This window comes from Schistocerca cancellata, chromosome 11, assembly GCF_023864275.1.
Source record: "Schistocerca cancellata isolate TAMUIC-IGC-003103 chromosome 11, iqSchCanc2.1, whole genome shotgun sequence".
Classification (NCBI taxonomy): domain Eukaryota; kingdom Metazoa; phylum Arthropoda; class Insecta; order Orthoptera; family Acrididae; genus Schistocerca; species Schistocerca cancellata.
The window spans coordinates 145,402,701-145,430,072 of NC_064636.1; the positions used below are offsets into that span (position 1 = coordinate 145,402,701).

At 43.9% G+C, this 27,372-nt stretch overlaps 1 protein-coding gene across 9 annotated transcripts in view; it reads right to left on the reverse strand.

Annotated features, from left to right (window-relative positions):
* The window catches only part of LOC126108938 (uncharacterized), a 237,986-nt gene that overhangs the window by 160,049 nt on the left and 50,565 nt on the right, over positions 1 to 27,372 (reverse strand). For 6 of the 9 annotated variants that reach the window (XM_049914314.1, XM_049914310.1, XM_049914308.1 and 3 more), the window contains 2 exons: positions 26,691 to 26,843; positions 8,767 to 8,844 (listed from right to left, as the gene is read on the reverse strand). In XM_049914314.1, the coding sequence (XP_049770271.1) occupies positions 8,767 to 8,844; positions 26,691 to 26,843 (231 nt within the window). The remainder of the gene's footprint in view (positions 1 to 8,766; positions 8,845 to 26,690; positions 26,844 to 27,372) is intronic. The other 3 variants (XM_049914312.1, XM_049914311.1, XM_049914309.1) reach the window with 2 other exon arrangements.

Below are 27,372 nucleotides of genomic sequence, written 5' to 3' on the forward strand. Positions count from 1 at the left end.
ACACTTAGGACCAAAGACAGAGGGAAAACCTTTCACAGAATTATTTCATCCAGGGCCTTCAATCACTAATAGTGAGAAGCTAAACCTTACACGGTATCTTCTTCCAAATGCTATCAGAGGAGTTAATTTGTTTCCTAGGAATGGAACAAGATGTCCAAACATTATGCAATGTATTTCAAATGGTGGCATTCAGACTGATCATAAACACAGGTTACTAGGGAAGGGTTTGTTTTTGGCACTGACACCAGAAGAAAGACAGTGACGATGTCTGCTAACATCTGAAGTTAGCTTATTCTTGCCACACTCATTTGTGTTACATTTTACACGAGGACTTGGTATCTTTTTTTCCTATTAGAGTTCTTCCACAGAAAAGGCCAAATGTCTGAAACCTAAAAATGATTTATGTTTTATATTGACCGAAAAATGAAAAAGCCTATGTTGTGAAGTAATAACTTTGTAAAAATATGAAAACATTATTATTAAAAAAAGAGAGAGAGATAGAGAGAGCTTTCATTAACACTGGAAAAGTTGGCTCTATTAAGGGCATTAGGGGAGAAAAAACTACAGCAGATAAAGTAAAATGTTTTTATGTACCAATTTCTAAATAATGTTTGCTCCAGCTCTGTTACACAGTGAAATACCCCTAGCACAATTCGTGGCTTCTGTGCCATGTTTACCCTAGGGTAAATACAATTTTTATTTAACACCACATTTCTTCTGAACTGTGTAAAAGCATTTTCTGCAAACAAGGTGTGTAGATTTTGGTCTCTCTTCTCACAACGGTTTTCCAACTATAGTGCACATTCTGCAATAAAATACGGAGTTTCACTAAGTCGATGTGGTGGTTACTTTGAAATAATGTGTTAATATTCCATTTATTTTATAGACTTCGTGAAATCTTAAAATGTCATACAGGTGTAGTGCCCTCTGACATCGAAATACTAACTCGAAACCTGGAAGGAGGACTATATTTTCACCGCCAACTGACATCAGTCGACAAAGTGTCTGAATTCGTCACATCCCGACCGACTTTTCCGAGATCAAACATCCCGGGGCACGGATAAAATATTTCTCTGCATCGCGTTTCATTAAAATCGACTGTTGTGGACGAAGGAGAACTGAAAGAATTTCCTAGGAATATGGCTGAATTGACTGAAAATGCTGTGCCAACTATCTTTCCAAAAACACCATCCTCCTGTTCAAAATCCAACTTACATCATTTCCTAAATCACTATCAAAATTGTGATTTGTCACAGTGATAATACTCCTGATACACGGTCCAGTGACAGTATCGTGTTCACCGACTATATTCGATGCCGACGTGCAATAACCACTCTCGGACGACAGGTGACAACCCTAGTGCGGAAGGCAAATAAAGGATGTCAGGGACGGTGCCTGGAAATAGTGCATTCCTCGTTGTAATGTGAAAACAGAGTGATTTGTCTCCAGTCCAAAAGGGCACCGTCACTGGATTTTGGGTCAAGGTGAAAGCATATCTGAAACAGCTAAGTCCGTAAACTGTTTGTGTGTCGCCACGGTAAAAGCGTACTGCGCACAGGAAAATAGTGCTGCCCAAACACACTGCTGCGGCAACTGCGGCGCTCCGAGGGACGCAGACGGTAGGGACAAACGGCGGCCGCGGAGACGTCTACGGGCGATCTTACGTCCGAATGTCGAGCAATTGACCGTCCAGTTGAAGCGAGGCACTAGTGACAGTGTCGCCCCGACAACCGTTTGCTTAACGTCGCAGCGAACGGGCCGACTGCCGTCCGTCTGTGACGGAGCCCGGAATTTGTGAATCAGTATCACAACTGGACGTCACCGAATGGCAACAGGCCGTCTTTCCAGACGTTGCCATCTTTCCAGACGCTTCACATTTTATGCTTCATCAGACAGGTGGTCACTGGTGCACACGGCGTAAAACGTCTCAAAGCGAAGGATCAGAGCAGAGGAGGGAGCTTTACAGTCTGGGGAACGTTTTCGTGGCATACCTCGGCGATCTCGTCACTCCGGAAGCGAGTACGCACCTATCCTCGGGGACCGCGTCCACCCCTAGGTGCCGCAGTTTTCCTCGGCACGACGTCATCTACTGGCAGGGCAGTGTGACGTGTTCGCAGCTCGCAGCGTACTTGCGTGCGTCGAGGAGCAACGTGACGAGTTTACCGTAACCCACAGCTACCAAGCTCCCCAGATTTAAAACCGGTCTTTAATCTGCGGGACCACCTCGATCGGTCTTTTTGTGCCGCGGATCCTCAATCGAGAAATCTAGTGTGGCTGGCCGCTGCACCGCAGTCGGCGTCGCTTCGCATTCGTGTCGGTGCCTTCGGAACCTCGTCGACTCTCTTCCCGCACGTTTCGCCGCAGTCCCCACTACGAAAGGCGATTATTCGGGCGTTTGACAGGGTAGCCTATCCCCCGTGTTATTCAATATGTACACTGAACAACCAGTAAAAGAAATCAAAGGAAAATCTGGAGTAGGAATTTAAGTTCAGGAAGAAAAAATCAAAACTTTGCAGTTTGCTTATGACACTGTAATCCTCCCGTAGACAGCAAAGGAGTTGGTACAGCACTTGAACAGAATGGACAGTGTCTCGAAAGGAGGATATAAGATGATGATCGACAAAAGCAAAATGATAATGAAATGTAATCAAATTAAATCGAGTGATGCTGAGGGAATTAGATTAGGAAATGAGACACGTAAAGTAGTAAAGGAGTTTTGCTGCTATTTAGTCAACAAAATAACTGACGACGGATGAAGTAGAGAGGATATAAAATGTAGCCTGCCAATGGCAAGCTTTTCTAAAGAAGATGCATTTTCTGGTACCGAGTGCCGTGGGTTTCGAATCTGCACCGGACGGCACGGAACTCGATGACCGCTAGAGGTCTCTGCAGTAGTCGCGCCGTGCACCGTGGCTGTGCGCGCTCCCGGCCCCGAGTCTAACGTGAGGACGCCACTGTGGAGCACGCGGTCCCGGCAGCCGGTAGCGACGTACCCTGTCAGGTATATAGTCGGCCGCCTCTCACTCGGTGAAGCAGTCCGGTATTCGCGTCGAGTCTGTCGGTACCTCGCTTACAGACATCGTGTTTACGTCGCGTGTACTTGCTTACTGTTTACGAGTGGACGTCGTTTTAATTTCGTGAGGTCACCTCTCGTGACCCCGTCGCTTAACACTTCACTGTCGATCTCGGTGTCCGGCTCGGTCGTCCGTCCTCGCGCCCGTCCTCCCGTTCCCGTTCATCCGTCTCGTCTGTTTGCGGGCCGCTCCCGTCCGGTCCCGCCCTGTTTTCGTTAGCGGCAACCCTGCGACCGCTCCTTTCACCGTTACGACACATTTGGTAACACTGAATATAGATTTAAATGTCAGAAGTGTTTTCTTCAGTTATTTGCCGGGAGTGTAACCACATACGGAAGTGAAACACGGACGATAAACAGTTTAGATAAAAAGAGAATAGAAGGTTTCGAAATGTGACGCTACAGAAGAATGCCGAAGATTAGATGGGTCGATTGTGCAACTAATGGGGAAGTACTGAATAAGGAAGGCGAGAATTTTGTGACACAACTCGACCGAGAGAAGGGATCGGTCGATAGGGCACGACACGTTCTGAGACGTCAAGGGATTGGAGGGAAGTGTGGGAAAGGGAAAATCATAGAGGGAGACCAAGAGACGGATACAGTAAGCCGATTCAGAAGGACGTACATTGCAGTAGTAATTTGGAGATGAAGATGCTCACACAGGACAGAGTAGTAAGGAGAACTGCATCAAAACAATCTTCAGACTGAAGATAACAACAACAACAAGAGTTAAAAATTATCGATAATATTTATCGACCTTTTTTTTTTACGTACAGAATGATTTTGCTAAATAAGGACAAACTGCAAGAAAAGAGAATAAGGAGCAAACACGATCATACGATCGTACGGCCAGAAATGCATTATGAGGAAAGTACGCCCACTCGAATGTTGCGGTGTAAAATCTTTGAGAATGAACGTTTCAACGATTGAAAGGACACACGAGAAACATCAGGCAAACGGGGACATTGTGTGTGTACCGGTGTTCTAGTGGTACGGCAGTGTGCGGCGACCGCCTCGTGTGACTGGGCACCCTTCCACGACAGCAGAGGTGTGATTGACTTTTTGAAACTACCTATAGTGTGATGCAGGTCAAGATCCCACATATCACACAGTGCAGCTATTCTCCCTGGTGAGCCCTAATTTCTGAGTAATTGATGAAAAAATTTGGAATTTTTTGCAACACTCAATAGCATTAAAAAAGTTGCATTATTTAGTGTGGCTGCGTGATATAGTACATAAGAACCAGCTTTATACGCACCAGGTTGTGCGGTCGACTCTCATACAGTGCACAATCTCTCTCTCTCTTTTATCGAAATTACTTCCGTCACTATTTTTATTAAATTAATTGGTTGAAATATAATTTTTTATTTCTATTCCTTTTAATCACTGTATGAACTATTTCACTTACATTATTTTTTCTTTATATCATTCTTTTTCCAATTGCAATTCTTGTGAATATGATTTAATAGTATTTATCTGTTACAATATTCAATTATTTGAAAATTCTGATCTGTCAGTTAAGAAACAAAATTTGAAATGTTCTATACATATTCGCACTATGGCGTGAAAAATGCATTTTTATTACCAGATGCGCATTCTTCTTCTTCTTCTTTTTGCATCGTCATACAAACATTTCAAACTTAACCCAAATACCCACTGCATTATGGACAAAATAACGCAGATGAAAATTTAAATGAAAGACGGGTTTATAAGTAAAATGAAATTCGAGCAAAATGAGAAACAGATGGAATGAATGCAATAATGTGGACGAAGTTGGTATTATGTTAAAAGTTGTGTGATGAAGGACTGACATTAAAAAATTACGTTTAAATCAATTATCTGAATAAAAATGACAATCAAAGTCATTTTGACAAAAATTTAAAAACAAAAAAACTTACGGCACCTGACACGTTTCTAACGTATAACTTCCTGCATGCGAAGCTGTTATCCTGTCCATTATGCCGCACAACCACACCACACCACACAATGAGACTATTTTAGTGCTACCGAGTGTCGCACAAAATATCAAATTTTTTTTTCTCCAATTACTAACAGACGAGGGCCCGTGGTGGTAAATAGCTGCAGCGTACGATACCTGGGGATCTTAACCTACATCGAGCGTACAGATAGTTTCAAAAAGTTGATTACACTGCTAGAGACCTCTCCTTGTCAGACTACACTTAGGGGCTTCTTACCCATCGTGTGTTAAGTGTTACTCAGAGTTCCCACGAGCAGTCACGAGTCCCACCACGAGTTTACTCTGTCTCCATTCTGGTTCAGAATTATAGAACTTCTGTTTGAAACACAGCTTCGGCATCGGTAGCGTGCCACGTTTTTGGACTGTACTCCAATATTCTACATGCTGCCTCCTGATCTAGCTACCAGTACAATATTCTACATTTTGCCTCCTGATCTAGCTAAATAGTTCCGATTTTGAAATTGCCTTAGTGACGCTTAGGACGTAGACTCGGCCAGTCTATGAGGGTGGTTTGATAAGCCCGGTAAAAGAAGAATAAATGTTTGTTTTGTAAACAACGCACCTTACACCTACACACAGTCTCCTTTGAGGGGTATACACTCGGTCCAGCAATCCTCTGGATTTTTCATCCCATCGAAAAAATTGGTTCCGTCAAACTCTGCAAAACATTTGTTAACTGCATTTATCACTTCCTCATTTTATGAAAATTTCTTCCTACAAAGTCAAAGTTCCAAGTTACTGAACACGAAGAAGTTAAACCTTGGTCTTTTCTCAGCCAACGTACGTTTCAAACAATCCAACAATGAGGTACAACAGGATCCAGTTACGGTTCTACTTTTTCCGGGTAAACTATGGGAATTGTTCATTTGGAATCCGAAAAAGCAGTTGCCGTCACCGTACCGGCTGACGAAACGGTCTCTGCCTTCTTTGATGCACTTTCACCGACCTTAGCCCATTGTTCTGACCGATGTTTTGACTCTGGTTTCAATGACGGCCACAAACCGGCATAAAAAGTCTCACGGATTGAGATTCGACATCACCAGACATTGTGCCGAATCACTGAGTCGGATTCACTTTCTGTCGACCGTATTCGCACACCTCGCATACAGCTTCTTCACAGATAACCCTCCGTGCAGGATATTGTGCACTTGCTCAGTTGAGATGCCTACGGTCTCAGCACACGCTCAATTTTTTTCAGCTGTCTCGCATTACCACTACTGCGGATTTTACGAACGGTTTCTTTCGCGGCGACCTCAATCCTATAGCCAGAGTACACTCCGTCTTCGGTTCTTGTCTGATCCTGTTTAAATTTGTTAATCAGAAAGCGAAAGATTTTCAACGACTGTGAAGAGTCCGAGTGAACTTTATCCAATTCTGTATTGAATTGTGAGGCAGTCCAATGCTTCGAATGAAAATTTTAATAACACCACAAAACTCTGTTTCCTGCACTTTCGATCACAGTCGACACACTGATCGATTTGAACAGATGGGGCTAACTGATCACAAACGCACATAAAAAATGTAAAATTCTTTCACAAAAATTTACCGGACTTACGAAACCAACCAAGTATTAGTTTGTCATTGCCAGTAATTCTGGAATGAAACTAACCCTCACTGTCCTCCAAGCATTAGCTGTACTAATGAACAAAACAAGCTATATCCCATACCAAATATTTGATGAATGAATGCTTAATAAATAAACTAATTAATGATGCTTCTGCTCACAGACATACAAACTTGCCACTAAGCACTTCTACAAAGTGAAGTCACTGGTATCTACAGGGTGTCTACGTGGACAAGAAAAAAAAAATTCCCGGATTTTTCCCGGATTTCCCGGTTAAAAACACAATTTCTCCCGGATGAAATTACGTATAAAGCGGGTGAAAATACATCTGTGTTAAGTAACAGTATACTTTCCCTCGGAGCTGTAAAACCTATCAGTCCTTTGAATCGTAAAGGTCTTATACCGGCGGAGGACGTCCCAGCACTTTAGGAAATGAAATCCAGGAAAAACAATGTGTTTGGAAAGTCGTTTGATGCGAGACAATATGCATAGAGTTTATTTTCGTATTGCTAAAGTATATACACAAATTCCACAAATTACAGCAAGGTAGCTTCCGAAACTCTAAAATAGAGATTGCGTTGAGCGATGCACTTTGTCAGCCAGTCATAGCTTATGTCACGTGATCTCGCTAGCGAATGACGGCAGTTATTCAGAGCACGAGGTCTACGAGAAAGACAGGCCGCGGCGCGTACGTTACGAAGGTAGGCCGAGCTCGCTGTGCGTTTCTACAGCGGTTAACTCGTAAGTAGATGTGTATGTACGAACGAGAATTGCATCGTCTATTGGCATCCACTGTTATTAGCCCTACAATGATAGGAAGTCCGTAGGCCTACTAACAGGCTCTAATTTGGCAATTAAAATCGTGCCAAAATGATTATCAGTTGCGTAGAAAAGTCGAGGTGTTCTGGCATGAAAAGACTTGTGACATTACCCAGTAACACATAATGCACATTTTTTTGAAGGTCAATTACACTTTTTGCCATCGATCGCATAATTTTTTATCTATGTAGAAACAACATTAAATATGAAAACTAACTTGAAGCTCGGTCTTTTTTTAGCGTGTGTTACACGTTAAGTCATATCAAATACAAATGTGCCAGTAAAATTTTAAATAGTGGCATAAATGACTTATCTTCTCGGCCCGACATTTTTCAAATGGCTGATCCTCAAAGTGTTACGTTTTGAATGAGAGTTATAAAGCCCTGTGATTTAAGAAATTCACTGCACATTCTCACACTTAACATAAATCATCTTGCGTGGAAATTTCCTTTGAAAGTAACGCATCTCAAGCCACTATTCGTAATATTTTCTGGTGATCTGTTAGAAATGTAAACAATTGTGACATCACACACATCGAATGCACGTTAGTTGTTACGGACGTACAGCATAATCTTCGACCTAAAGCCTTTGACACTTAACGGTGTCGGCAAGCTGGTCTGTGCATTGTGTAAATTACCCATTTTCTATGCAACTTAACTTTTATTTTGGTGTTATTCTCTGATTTGTGTTTCACTGCTGCAATATTATTCAGCAGCAGTGGACTAAAGTTCTTTGTCAGCGTATCAGATCTTACACGCCACACCTACCAAACTTTAACTGAAATCTAAAACAACGAAAAATCCCGGAATTCTAAAAAATTCCCGGGTTTTTCCCGGAATTCCCGGGCCGTATACACCCTGTATCTACCACTGTCCTTCACCAGACACGGCAATACGAACGGTGCACTGGTCGACACAGATTTTATTCTCAGCGGTCACGTGGTAGTTACGTTACTGATCGAGGTGGGCGATTACGATCTTAAATATCTTACCACGTTACACTGTGTATGGGGCTTGTCCCTGTTCGTTCTTCAGCACTACACCTTCATAAGGTATGCCATTTTACGTATTTCACTTTATTTGTGATTACATTTAGAGGCCTATGTTTACAAAGTCTCAATTTTCTAGTCTCGTCTATTAAAAACACCTGGCACCAAACATTGAGATAGCAGCAACAGGAATGTGTGCTTTAAAAACTCTCACATTAAATAAAAACTGGTATGCATCACTCTTAGAACTTCTAAAGGTTTCTTTGTTACAGGAAAGCAATTAAAAGAAAAGTAGGATGTACAAGTTCCGGTGTGGAAACAAGACTATCGTGCAGTCGCCTTACCTTGGACATCAGGTCACCGACGAGCTCGTCTCCGCAGTCGTAAAATTCGGGCGACTTCATCGTGTCACTCCAGGCGACCTGCAGATAAAACAAACACACCCTGTAGCACAATGCTTTTAACGACGACAGCTGCTTAACTACTATGCACACCACAAAATTCCACTAGATTATCTAACAACATACACATAAAGAAGTACAGTAGGGTCATTCCGTGCCAAGTGGAGCACGAGCCCCCACTCGACCACCTCTGAATCCGATGAAACTTATTGGGAATGTTCCCCTATGTCTCTGACAGATACGTACAAACTTTCATCTCTTTGTATATAGAAACATTCCACATGGGAAAAATATATTAAAAACAAAGATTCCATGACTTACCAAACGGGAAAGCGCTGGTAGATAGGCACAATAAAAAAGCACACAAACACACACACAACATTTCGAGCTTTCGCAACCCCCGGTTGCTTCGTCAGGAAAGAGGGAAGGAGAAGGAAAGATGAAAGGATGTGGGTTTTAAGGGAGAGGGTAAGGAGTCATTCCAATCCTGGGAGCGGAAAGACTTACCTTAGGGGGAAAAAAAGGACAGGTATACACTTGCACACACACACATATCCATGGACATGTATCGTTCAATAAAATTTAAATCTTTGTTACCTGCATTTTGTGACTGTTGTGGCTTTGGATGTCTCTTGAACTTCTGCTCCACCTGTTACTGCATTGTAATTTATAATTGCTGCACCACATTTCTACAAAATAACTTGCAAAATTCCAGCTGAGTTAACAGCATGTGTATTCACAAAACATACTTTATCCAGACTACATCCATAACTTCTCAGTTCAGTTCAATATACCAAATCAGAATGAATAATGAAGATCACTTTAATGTTTATAGTTAACTAACTTATTTTGTTCACATACGTACGCCACAGTTGGCAACCGGTGGCCCACAGGCCGGATTCGGCCCGCAATGGCTTTCAATACTGCTCGCAGAAGAAATTTGTGGGAGAAAGTGAGGCACTCACACTGTACTCTGCCCAGGACGCAGTTTCGCATATTTCCGCTGTCGACACTCGACTCGCCTCAGGTTGGCGGCTCATAATCCAGACCAGTGAAAATTTGCTTACTCTACCGTTGCTGGATTTGAACGTTAAAGGAAGACACGTCGCCAGTCTGACTGTGAAGTTATGTCCCGTGTGCTCGTGTGCGTGTGGAAAGTGGAGCGAACACCTTACTACGTCAGAGGGGTACAGGGAGAGCATTTTTGCCTCTGGATCAGTGCTGACAGTGCACTTACACACTTACTGCCTACTCTGTGCCACATACTACTATATCGCATACAAATAGGAGGTGACGACGACACGGAAATTATCGAGTACTCACAAAATGGGCAGTTTGAACAATGGAAACAGGGGCCTGGAAACAGGGGTCTTAACCTGGTGAACAAACTAGTTATCTTTGTTCCCAGTGGCATCAATTTTACTGTTTTTTGGGGAACATAAAGTGAATGTATTTTCAAAAATGTGTGTTCTGAGGCATAATTTGTTAGTGTGGCTTTTCAGAAAAGGGATTCCATTTTATATCGGTTCATTAGCCTACTATTATTATTCTCGTGTCAGAAACATACAGGTACATGCACGTACTTCTGACCAAAACTTGGCCACTGAGTGCATTTTCTGTTGCTTGTTGACGATCGTCTTCTGTGCACGAGACTGGGCACAGTCGACACCAAAGTATGTGCCGAACTGTCTGTTCTTCTCCACAGTCACACCGAATATCATCTGTATCAGTGTATCCCCAACTTGCCAAGTTAGCTTTTCATCTTCCAACTCTGGATCTCAGTCTATTCAGGGACTGCCACGTTGTCCATTCCCCGTCATGGCCGGGAGATAAAGCTACAACAATTCTTTTCCAGCCAGGGGAAGGTAGGTCGTAGTCCTCCTTAGCTGTAAACTAGCTTTTTCAGCAGTGGTTCTAAGTTACTCTGACTTTAGTTGTTGCAGATGCGGTTCGTGCCCTTACAGAGGATGGGTAGTTTTCTGTTCCACTGCCTTTCTTTCCTTGTTCGCAGCTATCTCTCTTCGAACAGGTGGTGGTGCTATTCCTGTGAGATGGTAAAGCCATTCTACTGGAGTGAATTTCAAGCAGCCTGTTATAATTCTGCAGGTTTTGACTAGAGCTAGATCCACGGGTTTGGCACGAGTTGAATTATACCAAACAGGACAGGTATACTCTGCCGTAGAATAGCATACTGCCACTGCTGATGGTCGGATTGTTTCAGATTGACTACCCCACTGTGATCTGCCAGTTTCCGTAGGAGATTGATCCTGGTGGAAACTTTCAAATTCCATTTCATACAGTGCTTTCTGAAAGTGAGACACCTGTCAAGTATCAGTCCTACATATTTTGGAGTCCCGTAGTGTTCCAGTTCGACCCCGACCGTACTATTTCCACCTTGCTAGTGCCCTCCTTGTTTCTCAAATGAAAAGAACACACTTTAGGGACTCGAGAGAATTTAACAAAAGCCCATAAAGCCCCACAGACAGTACATTTTTGACTTTATATTCTAGGAGTGTTACTGTCACACGATGAGGACCCCCACAAACTTAATGAAGTACACGAATGAGGCCGGCGAGTCACCGGAGGTTGGCCGCGCTTCATCTATGCTTTGGAACACTGCATATTTCCGAGGTGCTGCCATCACTGTCATGCATAGTGACACACTCTGTTCCTCAATATAACTCTCTACATGCAAAACAAAAATAACAGCCCGACACAATATCTACACCTTTACAGTTGACATCTTATTTTACAACTTTTAGCTACAAGTACCATCCGTCAGTAAGCAGATGTGCAGTTACACATCCCTCCTCTGTAGTGGTACACCCTGTGATCAAAGGAATCTGGACACCTGGCTGAACATGACTTACAAGTTCGTGGCACCCTCCATCCGTGAATCTGGGATTCAGTACGGTGTTGTCCCACCCTCAGCCTTGACGACAGCTTCCACTCTCACAGGCATACGTTCCATCAGGTGCTGGAAGATTTCTCGGGGAGTGGCAGCCCATTCTTCACGGAGTACTGCACTGAGGAGAGGTATCGATGTCGGTCGGTGAGGCCTGGCACGAAGTTGGCATTCCAAAACATCTCAAAGGTGTTCTATAGGATTCAGGTCAGGACTCTGTGCAGGCCAGTCCATTACAAGGACGTTATTGTCATGTAACCACTCCGCCACAGGCCGTGCATAATGAGCAGGTGCTCGATCATGTAGAAAGATGCAATCGCCATTCTCGAATTACTCTTCAACAGAGGAAAGTGAGAAGGTGGTTAAAACATCAATGTAGGCCTGTGCTGTGATAGTGCCATGCAAAACAACAAGGGGTGCAAGCCACCTCCATGAAAAACCCGACCACACCATCACCACTGCCTCCGAATTTTACTGTTGCCACTACGCACACTGGCAGATGACGTTCACCAGGCATTTGCCATACCCACACCCTGCCATCAGATCGCCACATTGTGTACTGTGATTCGTCACTCCGCACAACATTTTTCCACTGTTCAATCGCCCAATGCTTATGCTCCTTACACCAAGCGAGGCATCATTTGGCATTTCTGTCGTGATATGTGGCTATGAACAGGTGGTTGACAATGAAATCGAAGTTTTCTCACCTCCCACCTTACTGCCATAGTACTTGTAGGGGATCCTGATGTAGTTTGGGATTCCTGTTTGATGGTCTGGACAGATGTCTGCCTATTACACATTATGACCATCTTCAACTGTTGGTGGCCTCTGTCAGTCAACAGACGAGGTTGACCTGTACACTTTTGTGCTGTAGTGACCCTTCACATTTCCACTTCACTATAACATTGGAAACAGTGGACCTAGGGATTTTTAGGAGTGTGTAAACCTCGCATACAGACATATGACACACAATCACCTGACCACGTGCGAAGTCCGTGAGTTCCGCGCAGCGCCCCATTCTGCTCTCTCACAATGTCTAATGAGGTCGCCGATATGGAGTACCTGGCAGTAGGTGGCAGCACAATGCACCTAGTATGAAAAACGTATGTTTTTGGGGGTGTCGGGATACTTAAAAATACGTGATAAACAGAATTCTCATAAACTTTTAGAAAGAGCCACTAATGAGGTACTTTTTTTCTGTCTGGTGTTGTTCTAGTTCCCTGCTCGATGTCTAGCAGCGATTTGTTAAAAACAATTTTTGCACCAGCATATGAAACTCCATTCTGAGCTATACAAACGGATTTATACCCCATATGGAAAATATTTTTACTTCTCATAGTGTAGGAGTCTGTCCTACATTCACTGTTTTCATTAGCTGTAAATACCATCTGTGCAAAATCTTCATGTGGATGTTGCTGAACAGTTTGATTTTTGTTGCACAGCCAGTTCTAATACAAGCACGAGCAAATTTCAGAGCAGGAAAAAGACTGTACACCTCTAAGTCCTCAACATCATTCAGTTACTGGAGATTGCTTCGAAATCCAGCTTTTATCAACCTGACAGCTGCTTAGGACACTGTCAGTCACCATGTATTGTCACAGTGGATCTACGAGATAATGAAAGATTACGAATTCGCCAAACTCGTCGTAAGTTTGCTCCAAAACAGGAGATATAATGCGGACTTCCAGGGTCAGCATACTCAATGGATATGTCAACGACGTAGCTTCCCATAAAGAAATGGTCTTTCACGACTGTTATTTAACATCTATACTAAAGATAAATCACTTCTGGAAAGAAGTTTCCTTTATACCGACAATCTGGTATTAGCGAGTCAAAGAAATTTTTTTGAATATTTGATACCCACCTGACTGACCCACTGAGAATGTTGAATGTCTATTACTCCAAAAAACAACTTCGTCCAAAACCTGGCAGAAATCCAACTTCATGACCTTCATCTTATGCATAAGCAGAAACATCCAAACTCATCATACGGCAAGAGGTACAATAAGTAAATATGAGCCACCCAAAATAACTGAGAGCCACTCTGCCCCGTACTCCGACATATAAGCAGCACTGTGAGAATACGAGAGTGGAGGTGGAAGCCAGGAACCAGATCACTGGTAGCACTTGCGGCTCTCGACCAGAAATCCATCACACTGTCGACGTGTAACAGTGTTGCAGAATAAGCCTGACCAGTCGGGTACAAATCAACCCACAAAAACATACAACATTCGAAGAAAGTTTACGAATGGGAGTAAATTTTGTTAAATTCACTTGTGTCCCTAAAGTAAAAGCATTTCGGTTATTGTTTTGCATGATATCAAATACCACAGCTCTAGCTCCAATATTTTTGGAGATTTACTTTTTATCTGTTCTGTAAGCAGTTACAGAATCCCTGTTTTTCTCACTAAAATGCTCCTAATCGTACAGCTATGAAATTTTTACTGTCATTTTATCACAGTAAAGCAATCGTAAAAATAATAATACAACACGAGAAAAATAATTCCTACTCATTTGTCTCATTTGTGATGGGTCCACAGTCAGAACAGGTCTAAGAGTAACTAATTGGGAGTTGTCACGGATTGAAACTGCCCTATTTTGCCACCGAATTCGCTGGAGAAACAATTTCATGTAATTCCAAAATTGTGTCAGTATCAGGATCAACAACTCAATATATTTGTAATATATTAACCCTTTTGCTGCTGTGGGCACGTATATATGTCCTGCTACGCCATTCCGCAGGTGTTGTGGACGTGTATATGCACCCCGAGCCGTTGACCTCCCACTGCTGTGGACAAGTTACTTCCATACCACCGTGAATAAAACAGTTTCAATTATTTATCATATGACATAAGTGGGAATTAGTGAAGTTCGGTGGCAGGAGGAACAAGACTTTTGGTCAGGTGACTACAGGGTTATAAACACAAAGTCAAATAGGGGTAATGCAGGAGTAGGTTTAATAATGAATAGAAAAATAGGAATGCGGGTAAGCTACTACAAACAGCATAGTGAACGTATTATTGTGGTCAAGATAGATACGAAGCCCACACCTACTACAGTAGTACAAGTTTATATGCCAACTAGCTCTGCAGATGGCGAAGAAATTGAAGAAATGTATGATGAAATAAAAGAAATTATTCAGATAGTGAAGGGAGACGAAAATCTAATAGTCATGGGTGACTGGAATTCGAGTGTAGGAAAAGGGAGAGAAGGAAACGTAGTAGGTGAATATGGATTGGGGCTAAGAAATTAAAGAGGAAGCCGCCTGGTAGAATTTTGCACAGAGCACAACTTAATCATAGCTAACACTTGGTTTAAGAATCATGATAGAAGGTTGTATACATGGAAGAACCATGGAGATACTAAAAGGTATCAGATAGATTATATAATGGTAAGACAGATTTAGGAACCAGGTTTTAAATTGTAAGACATTTCCAGGGGCAGATGTGGACTCTGACCACAATCTATTGGTGATGACCTGTAGATTAAAACTGAAGAAACTGCAAAAAGGTGGGAATTTCAGGAGATGGGACCTGGATAAACTGAAAGAACCAGAGGTTGTACAGAGTTTCAGGGAGAGCATAAGGGAACAATTGACAGGAATGGGGGAAAGAAATACAGTAGAGGAAGAATGGGTAGCTTTGAGGGATGAAGTAGTGAAGGCAGCAGAGGATCAACTAGGTAAAAAGACGAGGGCTAGTAGAAATCCTTGGGTAACAGAAGAAATATTGAATTTAATTGATGAAAGGAGAAAATATAAAAATGCAGTAAATGAAGCAGGCAAAAAGGAATACAAACGTCTCAAAAATGAGATCAACAGGAAGTGCAAAATGGCTAAGCAGGGATGGCTAGAGGACAAATGTAAGGATGTAGAGGCTTATCTCACGAGGGGTAAGATAGATACTGCCTACAGGAAAATTAAAGAGACCTTTGGAGATAAGAGAACCACTTGTATGAACATCAAGAGCTCAGATGGAAACCCAGTTCTAAGCAAAGAAGGGAAAGCAGAAAGGTGGAAGGAGTATATAGAGGGTCTATACAAGGGCGATGCACTTGAGGACAATATTATGGAAATGGAAGAGGATGTAGATGAAGATGAAATGGGAGATACGATACTGCGTGAAGAGTTTGACAGAGCACTGAAAGACCTGAGTCGAAACAAGGACCCCGGGAGTAGACAACATTCCATTGGAACTACTGACGGCCTTGGGAGAGCCAGTCCTGACAAAACTCTACCATCTGGTGAGCAAGATGTATGAAACAGGCGAAATACCCTCAGACTTCAAGAAGAATATAATAATTCCAATCCCAAAGAAATCAGGTGTTGACAGATGTGAAAATTACCGAACAATCAGTTACAGCCACAGCTGCAAAATACTAACACGAATTCTTTACAGACGAATGGAAAAACTAGTAGAAGCCGACCTAGGGGAAGATCAGTTTGGATTCCGTAGAAATACTGGAACACGTGAGGCAATACTGACCTTACGACTTATCTTAGAAGAAAGATTAAGGAAAGGCAAACCTACGTTTCTAGCATTTGTAGACTTAGAGAAAGCTTTTGACAATGTTGACTGGAATACTCTCTTTCAAATTCTGAAGGTGTCAGGGGTAAAATACAGGGAGCGAAAGGCTATTTACAATTTGTACAGAAACCAGATGGCAGTTATAAGGGTCGAGGGACATGAAAGGGAAGCAGTGGTTGGGAAGGGAGTGAGACAGGGTTGTAGCCTCTCCCCGATGTTATTCAATCTGTATATTGAGCAAGCAGTAAAGGAAACAAAAGAAAAATTCGGAGTAGGTATTAAAATCCATGGAGAAGAAATAAAAACGCTGAGGTTCGCCGATGACATTGTAATTCTGTCAGAGACAGCAAAGGACTTGGAAGAGCAGTTGAACGGAATGGATGGTGTCTTGAAGGAAGGATATAAGATGAACATCAACAAAAGCAAAACGAGGATAATGGAATGTAGTCGAATTAAGTCAGGTGATGTTGGTGGTATTAGATTAGGAAATGAGACACTTAAAGTAGTAAAGGAGTTTTGCTATTTGGGGAGCAAAATAACTGATGATGGTCGAAGTAGAGAGGATATAAAATGTAGACTGGCAATGGCAAGGAAAGCGTTTCTGAAGAAGAGAAATTTGTTAACATCGAGTATAGATTTAAGCGTCAGGACGTCATTTCTGAAAGTATTTGTATGGAGTGTAGCCATGTATGGAAGTGAAACATGGACGGTAAATAGTTTGGACAAGAAGAGAATAGAAGCTTTTGAAATGTGGTGCTACAGAAGAATGCTGAAGATTAGATGGGTAGATCACATAACTAATGAGGAAGTATTGAATAGGATTGGGGAGAAGAGAAGTTTGTGGCACAACTTGACCAGAAGAAGGGATCGGTTGGTAGGACATGTTCTGAGGCATCAAGGGATCACCAATTTAGTATTGGAGGGCAGCGTGGAGGGTAAAAATCGTAGGGGGAGACCAAGAGATGAATACACTAAGCAGATTCAGAAGGATGTAGGTTGCAGTAGGTACTGGGAGATGAAGAAGCTTGCACAGGATAGAGTAGCATGGAGAGCTGCATCAAACCAGTCTCAGGACTGAAGACCACAACAACAATGACATAAGTGACCCAATGCGTGCTACCATTCACAGAAAACCTTGCATCAATATCTCATATCGTTTATGAGATATTACAGTTGTTACGACGGTCAGCCGTCTTCAGGCTGCTGCCTCGGAGTGTAGCGGCAGTGGGGAGTCTGGTGCGTCGCAAGGTACACCCCAGGTGTTACATGCTTCACCCACTGTCCCTGCTGTCGAGACATCTTCGCGGGTACCGGGCGCGGTTGGGCCACCCTCTCCCCAAGGGGAGTGGCGGGTTCAGCGGTGTTCACGGCGCACGAGGCAGAGGGTCAATGTGGAGGCTGGCCGTGTGGCATTGCCCGCTCTGCCTGTGAGTGGACATGTGGCTGCTCCTTCAGCAAGGTCCGAGCAGGCACACGGGGGGACGGGTTTATTAGTTATTGGGAGCTCCAACGTTAGGCGGGTGATGGACCCCCTTAGGGAAATAGCGGGAAGGTCGGGGAAGAAGGCCAGTGTTCACTCTGTCTGCTTGCCGGGGGGTCTCATCCGAGATGTGGAGGAGGCCCTACCGGCGGCGATAGAGAGCACTGGGTGCACCCGACTGCAAATTGTTGCTCATGTCGGCACCAATGACTCCTGCCGTCTGGGTTCAGAGGTCATCCTCAGTTCGTACAGGCTGTTGGCGGAATTGGTGAAGGCGGAAAGCCTCGCTCGCGGGGTGGAATCAGAGCTAACTATTTGTAGTATCGTTCCCAGAACCGATCGCGGTCCTCTGGTTTGGAGCCGAGTGGAAGGCTTAAACCAAAGGCTCTGACGATTCTGCGGAGATCTGGGGTGCAAATTTCTCAACCTCCGCTATCGGGTGGAGAAATGTAGGGTCCCCCTGAATAGGTCAGGCGTGCACTACACGCCGGAAGCGGCTACAAGGGTAGCGGAGTACGTGTGGAGTGCACATGGGGGTTTTTTAGGTTAGAGAATCCCCTCCCTAGGCCCGACAAGAAGCCTCCTGAGACGGGGCAAGGTAGGAGTAGGCAAAATGCAACAGGGAATAACAATATTAATGTGCTAATAGTAAACTGCAGGTCCCAGAACTGCTCTCATTAATAAACGGTCACAAGGCCCATATAGTACTAGGGACAGAAAGTTGGCTGAAACCAGACGTAAACAGTAATGAAATCCTAAACTCAGATTGGAATGTATACCGCAGAGACAGGCTGCACAGTGAAGGGGGAGGCGTGTTTATAGCGATAAGAAGTGCAATAGTATCGAAGGAAATTGACGAAGATCCGAAATGTGAAATGATTTGGGTGAAAGTCACGGTTAAAGCAGGCTCAGACATGGTAATTGGATGTCTCTATAGGCCCCCTGGCTCAGCAGCTGTTGTGGCTGAGCACCTGAAGGATAATTTGGAAAATATTTCGAGTAGATTTCCCCACCATGTTATAGTTCTGGGTGGAGATTTTAATTTGCCGGATATAGACTGGGAGACTCAAACGTTCATAACGGGTGGCAGGGACAAAGAATCCAGTGAAATTTTTTTAAGTGCTTTATCTGAAAACTACCTTGAGCAGTTAAACAGAGAACCGACTCGTGGTGATAACATATTAGACCTTCTGGTGACAAACAGACCCGAACTATTTGAAAAAGTTAACGCAGAACAGGGAATCGGCGATCATAAAGCGGTTACGGCATCGATGACTTCAGCCGTAAATAGGAATATTAAAAAGGGTAGGAAGATTTTTCTGTTTAGAAAAAGTGACAAAAAGCAGATTTCAGAGTACCTGTTGGCTCAACACAAAAGTTTTGTCTCTAGTACAGATAGTGTTGAGGATCAGTGGACAAAGTTCAAAACCGTCGTACATTATGCGTTATATGAGTATGTGCCAAGTAAGATCGTAAGAGATGGAATAGAGCCACCGTGGTACAACAACCGAGTTAGAAAACTGCTGCGGAAGCAAAGGGAACTTCACGGCAAACATAAACATAGCCAAAGCCTTGCAGACAAACAAAAATTACGCGAAGCGAAATGTAGTGTGAGGAGGGCTATGCGAGAGGCGTTCAATGAATTCGAAAGTAAAGTTCTATGTACTGACTTGGCAGAAAATCCTAAGAAATTCTGGTCTTATGTCAAAGCAGTAGGTGGATCAAAACAAAATGTCCAGACACTCTGTGACCAAAATGGTACTGAAACAGAGGATGACAGACTAAAGGCCGAAATACTAAATGTCTTTTTCCAAAGTTGTTTCATAGAGGAAGATTGCACTGTAGTTCCTTCTCTAGATTGTCGCACAGATGACAAAATGGTAGATATCGAAACAGACGACAGAGGGATAGAGAAACAATTAAAATTGCTCAAAGGAGGAAAGGCCTCTAGACCTGATGGGATACCAGTTCAATTTTACACAGAGTACGCGAAGGAACTTGCCCCCCTTCTTGCAGCGGTGTACCGTAGGTCTCTAGAAGAGCGTAGCATTCCAAAGGATTGGAAAAGGGTACAGTTCATCCCCGTTTTCAAGAAGGGACGTCGAACAGATGTGCAGAACTATAGACCTATATCTCTAACGTCGATCAGTTGTAGAATTTTGGAACACGTATTATGTTCGAGTATAATGACTTTTCTGGAGACTAGAAATCTACTCTGTAGGAATCAGCATGGGTTTCGAAAAAGACGGTCATGTGAAACCCAGCTCGCGCTATTCGTCCACGAGACTCAGAGGACCATAGACACAGGTTCACAGGTAGATGCCGTGTTTCTTGACTTCCGCAAGGCGTTCGATACAGTTCCCCACAGTCGTTTAATGAACAAAGTAAGAGCATATGGACTATCAGACCAACAGTGTGATTGGATTGAGGAGTTCCTAGATAACAGGACGTAGCATGTTATTCTCAATGGAGAGAAGTCTTCCGAAGTAAGAGTGATTTCAAGTGTGCCACAGGGGAGTGTCATAGGACCGTTGCTATTCACAATATACATAAATGACCTGGTGGATGACATCGGAAGTTCACTGAGGCTTTTTGCAGATGATGCTGTGGTGTATCGAGAGGTTGTAACAATGGAAAATTGTACTAAAATGCAGGAGGATCTGCAGCGAATTGACACATGGTGCAGGGAATGGCAATTGAATCTCAATGTAGACAAGTGTAATGTGCTGCGAACACACAGAAAGATAGATCCTTTATCATTTAGCTACAAAATAGCAGGTCAGAAACTGGAAGCAGTTAATACCATAAATTATCTGGGAGTACGCATTAGGAGTGATTTAAAATGGAATGATCATATAATGTTGATTGTCGGTAAAGCAGATGCCAGACTGAGATTCATTGGAAGAATCCTAAGGAAATGCAATCCGAAAACAAAGGAAGTAGGGTACAGTACGCTTGTTCGCCCACTGCTTGAATACTGCTCAGCAGTGTGGGATCCGTACCAGATAGGGTTGATACAAGACATAGAGAAGATCCAATGAAGAGCAGCGCGCTTCGTTACAGGATCATTTAGTAATCGGGAAAGCGTTACGGAGATGATAGATAAACTCCAATGGAAGACTCTGCAGGAGAGACGCTCAGTAACTCGGTATGGCCTTTGTCAAAGTTTCGAGAACATACCTTCACCGAAGAGTCAAGCAGTGTATTGCTCCCTCCTACGTATATCTCGCGAAGAGACCATGAGGATAAAATCAGAGAGATTAGAGCCCACACAGAGGCATACTGACAATCCTTCTTTCCACGAACAATACGAGACTGGAATAGAAGGGAGAACCAATAGAGGTACTGAAGGTACCCTCCGCCACACACCGTCAGGTGGCTTGCGGAGTATGGATGTAGATGTAGATGTAGATGAAGACAATTCACGATGAGCAAGGATGTGATATAAACCCCAATAACTCGAGAAAGAAATGAGATATCCTTCTGATCACAATCGTACATAAAATTTCGGTATCCTGCCTACATTTTGCTCACAACAATGTGTGAGCTAAAATCAACTGTACACAAAGTTTATGTTACGTGTTCTTACCACTGCGAACTTTCTAAAATTCTGTGCAATGTTTTAATTAATTTGATGCAACGCAGTAAGTATGATGGATAACAAAAACAAATTCAGTTCTTTATGGAATGAAGGTATCATACTGTACGACGTGCAAAAGTCAATTTTTTTCACCAAATAGTTTTCACAAAATCGGGTGATAAGTATTTCATATCACCCGAAATGCCATTTCTTAACATACGTACGAGCATTTGGAGAGCAATGCAGGCATAACGAAAGCCGCCTTAGCACGGGATGCAAACAGCTCATCTGAAGTGGCAAAAGGGTTAATTAAGCTTTCCACCAGAGTTGCATATAATATTTTCTTTAGTGACTAGTTTCAAACATTTTCATTCATTCTCACTGTAACCTTCATTAGAGGGTATGATCTCATTAAGAAAATGTGAAATTCAAAATTTTCAAAAATTTTGTGTACACAAATTACAACAGCGCGATAAACCTTTAATGACATACCTGCATTTGTAATGTTTGACTGTACATAACCACAGAAGACCACATGGATATACCAAGTAACTAATGAAGAGGTGCTGAATTTAACCTGGGGAGAAAAAAATAAATGAATGGCACAACCAGACAAAAAGAAGGGCTCTATTGACAGAACACATTCTGAAGCATCAAGTAATTGTCAATCCGGTATGGAAGTGAAGCGTGGGGTAAGAACTGAAGAGGGAGACCGAGGGATGATTACAGTAAGCAGTTGCCAATGGATGTAGATTTCTGTAACAATGCAGAGTTGAAGATGCTTCCACAAGATAGTGTCGGAAGTTCCATGCGGCTTTTCGCGGATGATGCTGTAGTATACAGAGAAGTTGCAGCATTAGAAAATTGTAGCGAAATGCAGGAAGATCTGCAGCGGATAGGCACTTGGTGCAGGGAGTGGCAACTGACCCTTAACATAGACAAATGTAATGTATTGCGAATACATAGAAAGAAGGATCCTTTATTGTATGATTATATGATAGCGGAACAAACACTGGTAGCAGTTACTTCTGTAAAATATCTGGGAGTATGCGTGCGGAACGATTTGAAGTGGAATGATCATATAAAATTAATTGTTGGTAAGGCGGGTACCAGGTTGAGATTCATTGGGAGAGTCCTTAGAAAATGTAGTCCATCAACAAAGGAGGTGGCTTACAAAACACTCGTTCGACCTATACTTGAGTATTGCTCATCAGTGTGGGATCCGTACCAGATCGGGTTGACGGAGGAGATAGAGAAGATCCAAAGAAGAGCGGCGCGTTTCGTCACAGGGTTATTTGATAACCGTGATAGCGTTACGGAGATGTTTAACAAACTCAAGTGGCAGACTCTGCAAGAGAGGCGCTCTGCATCGCGGTGTAGCTTGCTCGCCAGGTTTCGAGAGGGTGCGTTTCTGGATGAGGTATCGAATATATTGCTTCCCCCTACTTATACCTCCCGAGGAGATCACGAATGTAAAATTAGAGAGATTAGAGCGCGCACAGAGGCTTTCAGACAGTCGTTCTTCCCGCGAACCATACGCGACTGGAACAGGAAAGGGAGATAATGACAGTGGCACGTAAAGTGCCCTCCGCCACACACCGTTGGGTGGCTTGCGGAGTATAAATGTAGATGTAGATGTAGAAGATAAGACTAGTTTGGAAAGCTGCATCAAACAACTCTTCAGACTGAAGACCATAACAATAGCATCAACAAAAAGGAAAAGACCATTTACATGCATCTGAAAGAACAGATTTATAGAAGCCTACGACAGTAATAATCTTACACGGAGAGATCCCCAGTGGTGAGGTCGGCTTTTTTAAATCATCTGTACAGTGATGTACGTACATACGACCTGCACGACCGGTCAGGTTGGCCATGGCAAGCTGAGTTACGCGAGTAATGCACGTCGTGCCTACCTCGTCAGCTCCTCATGTAATGAAACACAAAGTCCTAATTATCTAGTATTCTAGGTTTGTCCATCCACAAACAAGAAACATTTGCAAATTCCTCCTCCGTTGCTGTTGTCCGTCTCCAGAACAAAATACCGTGCACTCTTTGCACAATTCATGCTGTGTCAACTTTAATTCACCAGCACGCAGTTTCCCCAAAAAAGTAATGTGTATGGCCTGTTTCTTCTCTGTCAAACAGTATGGGTAATAGTCCAATCTTCTGTTGATTACACTTCATTATCTTTTCATTTATAAACCAGTCACATTACTTCAATAACTGTATTTTATAACACTGCTTTTTCCCTCACTCTATCACCTCTCTCTTTATCGTTCATCAGTGCTAGTGGTCACAGTTTAAACCGACACTATGTGATCAAAAGTATCCGAACACCCACAAAAACATACATCTTTCATATTAAGTGCATTGTGCTGCCACCTACTGCCAGGTACTCCATATAAGCAACGTCAGTAGTCATCAGACATCGTGAGAGAGCAGAATGGGGCACCCCACAGAACTCACGCACTTCAAATGTGGTCAGGTGATTGGGTGTCACTTGTGTCATACATCTGTACACAAGATTTCCACAATCCTAAACTTCCCTAGGTCCACTGTTTCCACTGAAGTGGAAACGTGAAGGTACACGTCTGGCACAAAAGTGTACAGGCCGACCTCGTCTGTTGACTGACAGAGACCACCGACAGTTGAAGAGGGTCGTAATGTGTAATAGGCAGACATCTATCCAGACCATCACACAGGAATTCCAAACTGCATCAGGATCCACTGCAAGTACAATGACAGTTAGGCAGGAGGTGAGAAAAACTTGGATTTCACGGATGAGCGACCACTCAAAAGCCACACATCACGCCAGTAAATGCCAAATGATGCCTCGCTTGGCGTAAGGAGTGTAAACATTGGATGACTGAACAGTGAAAAAACGTTGTGTGGAGTGACAAATCACCGTACACAATATGGCCATCCGATGCCAGGGTGTGGGTATGGCGAATGCCCGGTGAACATCATCTGCCAGTGTGTGTAGTGGCAACAGAAAAATTTGGAGGTGGTGGTGTTACGGTGTGGCCGTGTTTTTCATGGAGGGGGCTTGCACCTCTTGTTGTTTTGCGTGGCACTGTCACATCACAGGCCTATATTGATGTTTTAAGCACCTTCTCGCTTCCCACTATTGAAGAGCAAATCGGGGACGGCAGTTGCATCTTTCAACACGATCGAGCACCTGTTCGTAATGCACGGCCTTTGGCAGAGTGGTTGCACAACAACAACATCCCTGTAACGGACTGGCCTGCACAGAGTCCTGACCTGAAACCTATAGAACACCTCTGGGATGTTTTGGAACACCGATTTTGTGCAGGTCTCACCGACTGACATCGATAGCTCTCCTCAGTGCAGCACTCCGTGAAGAATCGGCTGCCATTCCCCAAGAAAGCTTCCAGCCCCTGATTGAATGTACGCATGTGATAGTGGAAGCTGTCATCAGCATTACCGATGGACGGCCCCACAAACTTGTAAACCATTTTCAGCCAAGTGTCCGGATACTGTTGATGAAATAGTGTACGTACTTGTCATTCATAGTTATTTGTGCACTTAACATGAAAGAATGTAAACTGTATGACTCTGCAATCTCTAAATGTTGTCTTTCATATTAGGTGTAACTTGTGACACATTTCTCACAATATCTTTGTCTTTAGTGTATTAAACAGGCTTCAAAAGGCGACTCTCCACCTTCTACAGCTTCTCTTCCGATTGTGCCAGCACTGCTCGACCGTAGTCTTCGTCCTTCCTGCTCCAGTTACAATGCCTCTCGTACCCTTCGTGGCTTACCTACGATTGTTCTCCGTACGTGTCGAGTAGCTTCGGTGACAGTGAGCATCCTTATTCCAGGAGATAGTCTGTCCCCGCATCGTCTGTCACTCGGGACTCGAGCGTCACCCCTTCTCTGCCGAGTGGATACGACATCGTGATTTTCTTTTCGTCGAGTCTAGGACCGAATGGCTCTCCCCAGACTCCCTAGTACGTTCAGAGAAGTCTCGTAATACACAGTCCGGTCACATTACTGTGACCTACAGTCGACATCAGCGTGCGAGAAGAGCTCGCCGGTGGCAGGTCACACGTCTGGTGATAGAGGGTACGTAAAGGTGTCTGCACAATGTGGGAAACGGTGCAGTCGTCACATTAATGCAGAAACGGAGCAATTTATCTGACATCCGAAAGGGTACAATTATCGGCTTCCGGGCCGAGGGTCAAAGCGACTCCGAAACGGGCAAGTTCGTAACTTTTTGCGAGCCGCCGTAGTTAAAGTATACCGTACGTGGCCAAATGATACTGAGAAAAACGGGTGCCGAGGCAATTGTGGAGTACCACGGGCTGTAGACAACAGGGGTGAACGACGGCTACAGACATGTACAGGGGAACAGACGAGCGACTGTAGTGCAACGGAACACCCAGACGAACCGAGAGGCTAACGACAGTGTCTGCCCGACGATCGTTTAGAAGATGTCGCCGTGTAAGAGCGTCCGAAGCAGGCACCCGGTTCCTGCACCCACACCGACTGTCGTTCGGCGGCTAGCATTTTCACGCGGATACCTAAACGTGACGTCTGCCGACACGTGGCCTTTTCGAACGAATCGCGTCGTCGGGATGTACGGCGTGCAATGTCCGAAAGCGAACACCCCGCAACATTCGAGGGGCGGGTACGGGCCGGTATAGGGAGCATTACGGTCTGGTGAAAGTTTGTGGTTTTCTGTGGCAGTCTTGTCACTCTGGAATCCACAACGGATAAATATGAATACGCAACTATCCTCGAGGACCACACGCGCACTTACGTGGAGTTCCTTTTTCCTCGGCACGATGGCACCTACCGGCACGACAGTGTAACGTATCACAGATCAAAGTGTGCACGTGTGGTTCAGAGAGCACCGGCACGAGATTACCGTACTCCCTCAGTCACCGAACTCCCCAAATTTGACCCGAGTCGAGAATCTGTGGGATTACACCGATACGGCTGTCGGCGCCACGTGTCCTCGACCGAGAAACCTATCGCAGGTGGCCGCGGCACCGGAGTTGAAACGGCTCCGCACCTCTTGTCGGTGCTTTCCGGAACCTCAGTTAACTCTCTTCCTTAAATCTCACAGCAGTCCGCGCTGCAAAAAGTGGCTACTCGAGCTATTGACGGGCGATCAAATGAATGTGGTTGGACACTGTACACGTCGTGTAAAATACGTAGATCGCCAGTTCGGGTATGCGAGAGCTGCTGACGGCCCTAAACTTGCCACGTTAAATAAATGCCGTTGAGATGGAACAAAAATCTGAGACTGTAATTTTTTATTAGAAGTGCTACGTAAGCTCCTGCAGTCACGAGCGGGACGAGCAATCCTTCAAATTTACACGTATATTTACATCTCTGATACTCACGTCGGCACTTCCTGTCGGTTCCGAGACTTCCGGACTGCGGTGCGGGGGTGACGGGGAGTTCGACTTGAGTTCGGCTCGCTCGGGGCTGCCCTCCGGAAGCCCCGACAGCAGCGCGCGGGAAGAGGTGCCCCGGTACTGAAAAACCACCCCGTGCTGTGAAACACGAGCACAGAGTAAAATAAGACGGCACACTTCCTTTAAATCCTGTACGATTTTATGATAATGTGAATCTTATTTCTACGCCCGTGACCTCTAGTTCTAAATTAAATTGCAAACCTGAAGGTATCGCTACTGTGATAGTCTAGTTGTGGGGTGCACCACATCACTAGTACCGCACGCTGCAAAGCGCTCACTGTGATTAAGTACAAGTCACAGCAAAAAAATATTGTTACGAGGCTTGTTCAGAGGGTAAGTGTGCTAGATTTTTAAGGTTTTTTTTTTTCAGAAAAAGTGTATTTGGAAAAAAAAAAAAAAATACAGGACATTGTCGATACACTGGCTGACTATTTTTGCTGTTCAGTGCACGTAGTGAACTGTGGTACGAGCTTCGAAAAACTCTCCGGTCAGATCCTTCCCCTACTTCATAACTGCTTTCCACTCTTTGGCTGGAAATTTAATTTCACTCGTGTGCACCTGCAGGGAGGTGAAAAGATGTTAATCTCTCCTACAGCATTTCCTGCAC